The sequence below is a fragment of the Nicotiana attenuata genome, unplaced genomic scaffold, assembly GCF_001879085.1.
Source record: "Nicotiana attenuata strain UT unplaced genomic scaffold, NIATTr2, whole genome shotgun sequence".
NCBI classification, from domain to species: domain Eukaryota; kingdom Viridiplantae; phylum Streptophyta; class Magnoliopsida; order Solanales; family Solanaceae; genus Nicotiana; species Nicotiana attenuata.
In genome coordinates, this window is record NW_017671346.1 from 14,466 (window position 1) to 25,488 (window position 11,023).

An 11,023-nucleotide genomic window follows, 5' to 3' on the forward strand; every position below is an offset into this window, starting at 1 on the left:
GGGGGTTGACAGGTCTTTTATATAGGCCTTTTAGATATATACACATGCACAGATTTTTGCAGCGCCTACGGGTGCTTAGGCACAGTAGGTGATATGTGTAGGTCCCTTTGATGATACTGAACCTGCCCTCTATTAGGAAATGATCCCACTAATTGCTGCCTTAGAGTAACTTTTAATTGAGCTGTTTTCTTTTAACATAGTGCTTCAATCTTTTTCTTCCTTTTCTGTATTTTTTTCGTTAGCATGGGGTGTTATTACTTTAACATTCGTAATCATTTTTTCAATTTTGTTCTCTTTTTCCAAAAGTTCCTGTCCAAGTTGGAACCAACTACCCCCTTTTTCTCTGATCTGCTGGTTATTGATGTATCACTACGCGTCCGTGTGCGTATTTTCTTATTCCTCTTTTCATGGGGGCGGTATTGTAGTTTCATGTCTTCCTCATCTTATCTTTTCTTGGTAAATCTTTCTACATCTTATCTTAAGGAATTTGAATGAGCTGTTTTCTTACATAAACATACCTGTATTCTCCAGATTAAGCAAGGTTAGAATGAATGCTACGGTGCCATTGCAAATGGCTGGGAACCATATATTTTATGCCCATATCTCTGAATATTAGTTGTATACCCTCTTTTACTATGGAAGCCTTGTTGGGGAGCCATATGATTTCTGCTGTTCAGATTAGTCAGACATTATTCATAAGTTCAATTCAAACTCTTACGGCAAGCCAACAAGGGACGGCACCATAGTTAAAACTAAAAGTCGATTTCAAAAGCGTACTCAAATGTTATAAGATTTCTAGACTGTTTTCTGGAAAGAGTTCCATCCCATTTTCCTTGTTTTCTCTTTGGGACTGAGGTTATAGGAAACACAATATAGTAAATGTCTTGAGCAATTGGGCTAATCAGACTAAAGTATGTTAGAGAAGATGTGATATTACCTCTTGATGCAATTCAAGAGCTGTCAGTTTTGGTAGCCCATATTCTGAGAATTGAGATTGTTAATGTACATTTTCCTGATACCAAATTCTTTTGTAGCGTATTTAGTCGATGGTCTATATGTATTTGATGTAACATTTAATGTAATACTTGTTGAATTCATCATGAACTGTTTAGTTTCAGAGAGATCCTTCCAGAAAGAGATTGGAGAGCCATCAACTTGAATCAAACGGTAGCAGCGGTATAGCTTATTCTAACTTGCATCGAATTTAGAGCTTGTTATGGAATGTGTTTCTTGTCATGTTAAGGGCTGTCTACATTTTGAAGGTTTATTTGGTCAACATAATGCAAAGAAGCCAAAGATGCTGAGGCAATCACTTGAAAATTCTTTCGAGAATAATGCCCCTATTGGTGGATCTATTCCATCTCCAGTTGCCTCCCAGATGAGTAACATGTCCAACCCGAATAAACTTATTAGGATGCTTAGTGGAAGGGACCGGAGTAGGAAAGCCAAAACTTTGAAGGTACTCAAGTTTATCTCAGCTAGAATTTCTTTCTTTCTTTCAATTTTGCCCATTTGCTTGCATGGATGCCGGTTTGGAGGTTTAGCAGATTAAAGAAAAATATATTAGATCATATCTGGAAAACAAATTTGATCATCTACAATCTCATGCAGATGCCTGCAGGACAACCAGGTTCAGGAAGTCCATGGTCACTATTTGAAGACCAGGTTGGTTTCTTATGCATATGATATGGACCTTCTTCTGCGTATTCCTACTGTTTCTTTTGGCTAGCATGCATATAAAAGGAATTGACTTCAAATTAGGCACTTGTTGTCCTGGTGCACGACATGGGTCCAAATTGGGAGCTTGTAAGTGATGCCATCAACAGTACCTTGCAATTCAAGGTGAGCGGTAGTTACATGTTTTCATACCATCTTTTACCTAGACATACACAGAACTCGCTTTTACCCCATCTTGGCGTTCTTTATTGTATTTAATGTTTCTTTTTTATCATGGCTTTTTTTATTACCTTTTCACTGCTTTTAAGCAGTCATGTTCAATTCATGCAGTGTATATATCGCAAACCTAATGAATGCAAGGAACGACATAAAATACTTATGGACAGAACTAGTGGTGATGGCGCTGATAGTGCTGAAGATTCAGGATCTTCTCAACCATATCCTTCAACATTACCTGGCATTCCCAAGGTTCAATATTTGTTTACTTCCGTTGTTTCCTTGAGCTCAAAGCTTTTTATAAATCAGTTCGAATGAACACATGCAGGGAAGTGCCAGACAGCTGTTTCAGCGTTTGCAGGGGCCAATGGAAGAGGATACGCTCAAATCTCATTTTGAGAAGATCATCTTGATTGGAAAGAAATATCTTTTACGGAGGATTCAGGTATGTTCTTGCACTAGCATTTATCTATAAATTGTGTCTTGGCTATGTTAGGTAAATTAACTGTTCTAGCCTGCCAGTTTAGCCTTTTTAGCAACCATTGGTCAGCGTTGTAGGGTTGCAAAATGTGATTCGTTATAATTTAGTCAAGTCTCTGCCATAGTTTAGGTTTTTAATGTCCCAAATATGCACAATATGTTCTGTTGGTCGTCGGAAGTCTAATAAATTCAGCTCCTAGTTTAACTTTTGTTATGAAGATTAAATTGTTTTTCTAATTAGGAAATTAAGAAATGAAGTGTTAGCAAAATCGACTTAGTTCGGAGAAGTGGCATAAGACTTTATTACATGCAAAGTGACCTAAGATTTCATAACGTGCAAACTGGCCTACAATTTTATATCCTTTGCGAAGGTTAGTTCGGGATATTCTTCCTTGAAAACTTGTTGCGTTATATGCTTTCAATTATTATGCTATAGGTCAATTCATCAATCGAGGAAGAGACTGACATGGTATTATTAGTACCTGCCTTGTCGTGCAGATATTGATGACTTTTTTTTTTCCTGTGTTACAGAAAAGGAAACATCAACTATCTTAAATTTTGGCATATTTCCAAAGAAGAATAATCTAGATGCTGCCGCAAGTTTTAAAACTTTTGACTACAAACTATTAGAGTTAAAGGCGGCGTTTGTCTGTAGTTTTTTTTTTTTTTTGGGGAATCTTGCAAAACGTTTTTTTTGGAAACGTGTTTGTTTAAGTTTTTGTAAAAATTTCTTGCAAAAAAAATTCGAAGACTTTTTCAGAGAAAAATTATTCTTCTACTCATAGAACACTTGCAAATCTTCAAAAACGACAACTATTCTTGGATGTTTAGTTATACAAACATTTTTTTCTAAAAGACTTTCAAAAAGCTGTCCGGATAGATCCTTAATGGTGCTCTGATGCTTCCCACAGAGTTTTTCTGTTAATCTAGATGCTGTCACTAGTTTTAAAACATTTGATTCCGAATGATTGAAATACGTCTTACTGATTTGATAGAATAGAGCAGATTGGGTTATATACTTTCAAGGAATCATAATTGGATAAACTATTGTAGTTATTATTAATGATGGTCGTTGTCTATGGATCAGTTGAAGGTATGCTCAATATGCTGTAGAAGTTACTCCTCCTTTAGGTTTGACATATTCAAACAAGTTGTTGATTGGAAGGGAATTAGATGCGCCAGGTTTGGTTGCTTCCCTGAAGTGTTATCTGATCGAATCAACTACGAAAGCCTTAGCGCACTGATCAGGAAGAGAAAAAGGAAGAGGATTTTTCTTTGGATAAAGCAGAAGCGCTGGCCTCTTTGGCTATAGCTAATCTGAATTTGTAACCGCTCATCTTTGGGCAGGAGTTGTCAGAACTTGCCCAGGCAAAGGAGTGAGTGAGTGTCGTACGCGGTGCTTGTGGAGCTGTATATCATAAAAAGGAAAAGCCTTATCGCGATAACTTATTTTGCTGGATAATATACTTTCAACTAATTTCGATGTGATTAAGTACTGGAAATTTTTACTCCAACCTTATCGTGTTATTCACTGTGATTAAGTACTAGAAAATTTTACATTCTGACATAGACATTGAAATTTTTAATAAAGGTGGTGTCTAAGCTAACTTGTGTATACCTGGACTAATCAATTGCGTACCCTACTCATATCACATGTATATGTACCGGCTAAGTGTGTTTTCTAAGGCTTAAATAGATGGGAAGACTTAAGTTAGTGTCACTTCTGTTGGGATTCGAACCTTGGGTTCTAAGGTTTGTTCCCAACTCGTTGATCACCAGGCCACCCCCTTGGAGGCTAGACATATCATGTTTAGTTTTCAGATTTTGGTACGAAGATATCAAAATTGTTGTGGAGAAATCAGCGTAATAGGATTGTCGATTACTCTCTCCCAGTTTCGCTTATCCTAGTGTATATTGGAGAATTGGGTATAGTTGGACAACAGAGTAAATAGTTGCAGCATTAGGGGAAGAGTACTGGATTCATTTTTTCAAATATCTAAGTGTATGGACAGTCAGTAACCTCTTGTTCTCTTTATATTTGCTTTATATACTTATGAGTTCTAAGTGATTATAATGTTTAGTTTCTTTTTTATGAAGGGTGGTAACCATGATTTGAAGCAACTCCAGCAACCCCACGATTCTCACATGCTTGCTCTTTCCAAACATTGTTCAAATAATCTGAATGGAGGACCTATTCTTACGTAAGTTTATCTTGAGTGTAATCCAGAAGTCGGCCTTTTCCTATTCGGCCTAACTGAAGCTTGGATGTTAACTCTTTTTTCCCTTTTCTTCTGGTCCACTATTTTGGTTTAATGAAGGCCTCTGGATCTGTGTGATGCACCTTCGTCTAGTCCAGACTTTCTTTCTGCTGGATTTGAAGGTCCACACTCAAGTGGGTTATCTATCTCGAGTCAGGGGGGAGGACCATTGGTTCCTGCATCTGGTGCAAATTCTGGAGTGCAAGGATCCCCCAATATGATTCTTGGAAACAACTTTCCATCATCATCAAGTCCGCTAAATGCATCTGTCAGGTAATGAATGTTTAAGCTTAAAACTATGTATTGGATCCTGTCATTTTCTCATCAAGTGCTGATATGGGTAATAATACTCCCGGGATGGTAGATTTGCTGTTCCGAGATCTGCATCTTTTCCAGCTGATGAGCATCAGAGATTGCAGCAATTTAATCAAATGTTATCAGTGGGAAATATGCAGTCCAATATGTCTGCTCCTGGAGCTCTTGCAGGCAGTGATAGTGGCGGTGCTCGTACACATCCCAGCGGCAACAGCATGAGGACGATGTCTGGGTTAAATAGAGGTATCCCAATGGCAAGGCCTGGGTTTCAGGGAGTTGCATCATCATCTGTGCTGAATTCTGGGAGCATGCTTTCTTCTGGGATGGTAGCAATGCCAAGCACTGTAAATATGCACTCTGGAGTGAGCTCTAATCAAGGGAATCCAATGTTGAGACCTCGTGATATCTTGCACATGATACGGGTAAGTCAATTTTGGCTCCAAATTGCTCTTTTCCCCTGGTTAACATCTGTTATCGCACCATTGGTAAAGCTATAGTTGGTTGTGTTTTCTTGACTTTCTGCTTCAGGTTAGTGCAGTTATTAACTCGTTTCATATATGAAAATTTCGAGCTTGTTAGACTTCATTATGAAATGATAGGTGAAAATACATTCTCCTCTCTGCAAGAAATTTCACGAGCTAACTTAGTTTCTCGTCATTTTTAACCAGTAAACCCTGACTTTAGGCATCTATGCTGAATAAGTTCTGAAGTGAGCATCTATGGGATTACACCAAGGCCCTGCGCTTAGCCCATTCTTATTTGCCTTGGTGATGGATGCTTTGACACACCATATTCAAGGGGAGGTGCCATGGTGTATGTTATTTGCTGATGACATAGTTCTAATTGACGAGACGAGGGCCGGTGTTGACGAGAGATTGGAGGTTTGGAGACAGATTCTCGAGTCTAAGGGTTTCAAATTGAGCAGGTCTAAGACAGAGTACCCGGAGTGCAAGTTTAGCGCTGAGTCGAGGGAAGTAGGCGGGGACGTGAGGCTTGGGTCACAGGTCATCCCCAAGAGAGATAGCTTCAAGTACCTTGGGTCGGTGATTCAGGGGGACGGCGAGATCGACGAGGACGTCACTCACCGCATAGGGGCGGGCTGGATGAAATGGAGGCTTGCATCTGGAGTCTTGTGTTACAAGAAAGTGCCACCGATACTCAAAGGTAAGTTTTATAAAGCTGTGGTTAGACCGGCCATGTTGTATGGGGCAGAGTGTTGGCCGGTTAAGAACTCCCATATCCAGAGGATGAAAGTAGCAGAGATGCGGATGCTGAGGTGGATGTGCGGGCACACTAGGATAGACAAGATTAGGAATGAAGATATTCGGAAGAAGGTGGGTGTCGCCCCTGTGGATGACAAGATGCGGGAAGCGAGGCTCAGGTGGTTCGGGCACGTGCAGAGGAGAAGCCTTGATGCACCGGTGAGGAGGTGTGAGCGGTTGGCCGTGGTGGGTACGAGGAGAGGTAGAGGGAGACCTAAGAAGTATTGGGGAGAGGTGATCAGGCAGGACATGGTACGACTGCAGATTTCCGAGGACATGGCCCTTGATAGGAAGGCCTGGAGGTCAAGCATTAGGGTTGTAGGATAGGGGTAGTAGAGCTTTCCTTACTTCATACCGGGGGTGAGGCGGGGTTGGATTAGGGTTGATCTTAGATGGCTTGCAGTTTATGTTGAACCCACACTATTCTTGCTGTTTATCTTAGCCCCGGGCCTCAGACTCTGGTTACTGTTATTGCATGTCATTCATCTTTTGGTTTTTATGCTTCTGTTACTATAACGGTTTCTACTGGAGTTACTAATGAATTCTCTTTTCTTATTTTTTATTTCCGTCTTTCTGAGCCGAGGGTCTATCGGAAACAGCCTCTCTGCCCTATCGGGGCAGGGGTAAGGTCTGCGTACACATTACCCTCCCCAGACCCCACTATGTGGGATTTTACTGGGTAGTTGTTGTTGTTGTTGTTGTTGTTGTTACTTCCCATGTTTGAAAAAGAATGAACCTATTTTCTTTTTAGCCCGTTTCAATAAGAATGAGCCCTTTCTAAATTTGGAAACAATGTAATTTTAAACTTCCCAGTTTACCCTTAATAAAATGATTTATAGCTACACAAATATCTATGGATTGTTTTAGACCACAAGTTTCAAAAGTATTCAGTTCTTTCTTAAACTCCGTGCCCAGTCAAATAGGTTCATTCTTTTTGAAACGGAGAGTATAAATTTATAACGGAAGAAGTATAAATTTATAGAAAACACATCTGTGCGTTCAGTATGCTCTTTGGCCTGGCTTATTTAACTGGCAAGCCTAAGTATACCAGTGTTACCATGTGAAACATGGTTTCAGCTGGTTTACACTGTTGAAGCAGTTATAACTGGGTCTAAATGATCGTGTTGAACAACATGTGAATTGAAGAAGTTTAATTAGACCAGCATGAATGTCCTGCAATGTGAATTGTTTGTCGATTAGGTTCATTTACAATTGATAGATTAATGCCCATTGAAAAGTGGAGCTCTTTTTGGGGATTCTCGCGGAGAGCAAAGGAGGGGTAGGATATGCTGTTAAAAATCAAGCTGTTGCCACATCAGGAAAAAACAATATGGAGAAGGTGAAGGCAGTTAGATTTAGATGAGCCCCACTGAGAATCTTATATTTTATGAGACTAATTTTTTTTGATAACCGTGGTGTCCAGGAAGGCTTATGCATACCTCGACTAATTTCATGGGATACCTGCCACCCCCTACCGGCAACATAACTCTATCCACTAAGGCAGACTTAGACAGATAGGAAGAAATCACCTAGTGTTTTTGCTTCCGCTGGGATTTTAACCTGAGACCTCATGGTTCTCACCCACTTTATTGACCACTAGGCCATACCCTTGGATGCAGATTTTATGACTTTCATTGGAGAGTGGATCCACCTTTATATACTGAAGGGATGTAGTTTTTACTTTTTAGTGTCCTGTGACATATTTTGCTCTTCTATAATCTTCATATTGTTGCTCGACATAAGTATTCTGCATTTTCTGCTCTCCCTGATGGTATAGTTTGTATATCTGATTCTCGGAACTGTAATCTGATGCATTCCCTGCTTGTATACTTTTAACTCTCACCTCCTTGGGATTTTGGTTTGATGACACTGTATGTGTTCTGCTTTTGCAGCCTTCACAGAATCAGGAAGCTCAGAGGCAAATTCCTGAGCTCCAGAAAGGAAACAGCCAAGGAGTCCCTCCTTTTGGTGGGTTAAGTTCCTCTTTCCCTAACCAGACTGCCCTCTCACCTGTTTCATCACGCCCACTTCATCATCAGCAACCACATCCTATATCTTCACAGCAGTCACTTGTGCATAGCCCTCATCATCCTCATCTTCAAGGGGCCAGTCATGCCACGAACTCGCAGCATCAAGCTTATGCAATTCGCTTAGCTAGAGAGAGGCACCTGCAACAGCGGCTTTTACAGCAGCAGCAGCAACAACTCTCACATACGCAGCCCCATCTTCCTGTATCATCTTCATTGCAGAATAGTCCTCAAATCACTTCACAATCTTCTTCTCCACCAGTATCACATTCTCCTTTGGCATCCCCCGCCTCAGTGTCTCCAATGCCACAGCATCAACTAAAACATCCATTTCCGGCTCATGGGCTTGGACGAACTGCACAAACTGGGGGTAGTAGTTTAACTACTCAGATGGGCAAGCAAAGGCCACATCAGACAGGACAGCAGCAGCTTCAAAATGCTAGCAGGCACCATCTCCCACAGCGCCAGCAGTCAGAGTCTCAAAAACAATCTAAAGTTTCGAAGGGAGTCGGGAGAGGGAAAATGATGACACATCAGAACATGCAGATTGATCCCTCTTTATTGGATGGCCTTCCTACTGAGCAAGTCAATCAATCTGCAGAGAAAGGTGAGCAAACCACTAAGTTACTGCAAAGTCAGGGAGTGTATTCAGGGCCAGGATGCAGCCTGGTCCAGCCTGCAAAGCAAATGGTGAGTCAGACGCAGCAACCCCACTCTAAGATTTATTCTGGCCAAGTGCCTCCATCCAAAAAGCAGCAAATTCCCTCCATCCAACCTCTTGCATCATCGGGTGTATTAGGTCCTAAATCACCCCACCAATCTGTTCCATCCTCGGTTGTAGGTTCTTCCAACCACAGAATGTTGATGCATCCACAGCCGCAGGTGCAACTGCAGCCAAAGTTGATGACTCAAAGTCAAGCAGCTCTGCAAGGGGGGCTGCAACGGAACCAGTCAGTGAATTCTGATCCACCAAAGTTGCAATCTTGTGAACCTCAAAGTGAACAACACAATATGTGCGACACTTCACAGATAGGTAAAACACCCCCGCAGGACTGCAACAGTTTAACTAATGCCGCAGAGGTTTCTGCCCCAGGGGTTTCTCAAATGAAGGCTGCAGTCCCATCATTTGATTCAATTGGGACCCCACCAACAAATTCTGCTGGCAGCGAGACAGTACCAGAAGTCATCCAAGGGGTAAGCCAAAGGCAATCTTCTGGAAACTTTTCTCCTATTGGGCCTGATGCTAGTGTTCAATGGAAGCAAGAGTCTTCCGAGTTACAGCCTCCCTCACCAGTGACCCAGCCCCAGTCAAACCAGAAACAACTACAGCAGCAGCCACCATTGCAACATTCAGATCAGGCTTTACAAGCAGGGAATAGAAGTTTGTTTGCTAAACACAGCGAATCTAGACCGGATTGAGGCACACTCAAAATATCAAGGATTGCTCTTTTCGCGACTAGCCAATTCCTTCGGCATGCCTTTGAAACAGGAATTTACAGGTAATTTTTATTTGGTCTCGATTAGCTGGTGTTGATATCGAAAGGTTAAAAAAAACTCATACTTGAAATGCTTTCAAAGAAACATAACTTTCTACTCGTAATACCATAATTAATGTCAATTCTTTACACCTGCAAGATTGATATGATCAGATCCCAGTAAGACAAGTCTAAATGTAGTGATGTGCCTTTAGGAGGCTTTAGATTTAATACTTCCCCTAGTTTTTGGTTGAGATAATTTAGGTTCTTGATTAATCCTATTTTCAACATGGCAAAATATATAGTATAAGTTGTTCATTCTTGCTTATTTTATTGTTCAGACGAAGCTCGTTGTGCCTGAGGGCATCACATCAGGACGAGATGGTGAAATTCAAGGTTTTGCTGTCGTAGAGGATCATCCGCTTAAATTTTCTGTTTTGTATAGTATTTGTTGCCCTAGAGGCCTCAGGAAGGGTAGGGACAGATGTAGAGGTAGGTGTACAGGCTCTCTCTCTTCTTCTTTTTCCCCCCTCCCCCCCCCTTCAATTACCTCTCATTTTTCTTCAAGCCTCTTGTTCCACCTGCTCACTAGAGGGGGTCCTATTTGATTTTGTCCCCATAGATCATCCCATGTATTATAGCCCTTTTTGTATTCAAGGGGATAGCTATCATTTTTATGGCCAAAGGCTGTGGAAAATCTTGTAAATATTAGGCATGTGTATACTTCATATTTGTCATAACAGTCATCAGTCATGACTGCTCACCCTCCTGGGAGCTTGTGCAATTCTTGTAATTTTCCTATTAGCATTGCAAATCTTGAAACGGGATTCAATTGCGCATATAGATAGGACAGCTCCTCGGAAGACTGATCTCTAAGTACGCAGAATTGGATCTTGGTCTATTAGACATTGTTCTTGTTAATCTTAACGAGGGTCCATTTTTGGAACTGGCTCAGTGAATTACCAGTAGACATAAAGGAAGAAAGTCTCATGCATGCCAATGGTAAATCTGAGACCTTCCTTCCCAGCAACTAATATCAGGATATCAGGGCCAGGGAAGATATTATGATACATAAATTCACTTTTATGACTGTCAAATTCACAGGCCACACCACTCGACGGATTGTTTAAAGGTTATTTGTTTATCATTAGGAATCTGTCATTATCTTACCAGTCTGGTCAGTGAAACATTTGTATTCCGACTTCCAGCAAAGTCATATTAACTAAGATGTATAAATCTATAAAAAGACATTTTCCTCGTAAAATAATTAACAGCTTAACTCCTTGAAACTTGGTGCATTGCTCTTTAAACAT

General features: G+C 40.8%; 1 protein-coding gene across 4 annotated transcripts in view; it reads left to right on the plus strand.

Annotated features, from left to right (window-relative positions):
* LOC109207703 (chromatin modification-related protein EAF1 B-like) overlaps window positions 1-10,537 on the plus strand; it is a 19,952-nt gene extending 9,415 nt beyond the window's left edge. For 3 of the 4 annotated variants that reach the window (XM_019370673.1, XM_019370674.1, XM_019370675.1), the window contains 11 exons: window positions 1,113-1,176; window positions 1,263-1,459; window positions 1,612-1,665; window positions 1,762-1,842; window positions 2,008-2,145; window positions 2,222-2,338; window positions 4,471-4,574; window positions 4,692-4,904; window positions 4,996-5,368; window positions 8,101-9,734; window positions 10,052-10,537. In XM_019370673.1, the coding sequence (XP_019226218.1) occupies window positions 1,113-1,176; window positions 1,263-1,459; window positions 1,612-1,665; window positions 1,762-1,842; window positions 2,008-2,145; window positions 2,222-2,338; window positions 4,471-4,574; window positions 4,692-4,904; window positions 4,996-5,368; window positions 8,101-9,654 (2,895 nt within the window). In that variant the 3' untranslated portion in view covers window positions 9,655-9,734; window positions 10,052-10,537. The remainder of the gene's footprint in view (window positions 1-1,112; window positions 1,177-1,262; window positions 1,460-1,611; window positions 1,666-1,761; window positions 1,843-2,007; window positions 2,146-2,221; window positions 2,339-4,470; window positions 4,575-4,691; window positions 4,905-4,995; window positions 5,369-8,100; window positions 9,735-10,051) is intronic. The other variant, XM_019370676.1, reaches the window with a different exon arrangement.
* The last annotated feature ends 486 nt before the right edge of the window (window positions 10,538-11,023 follow it).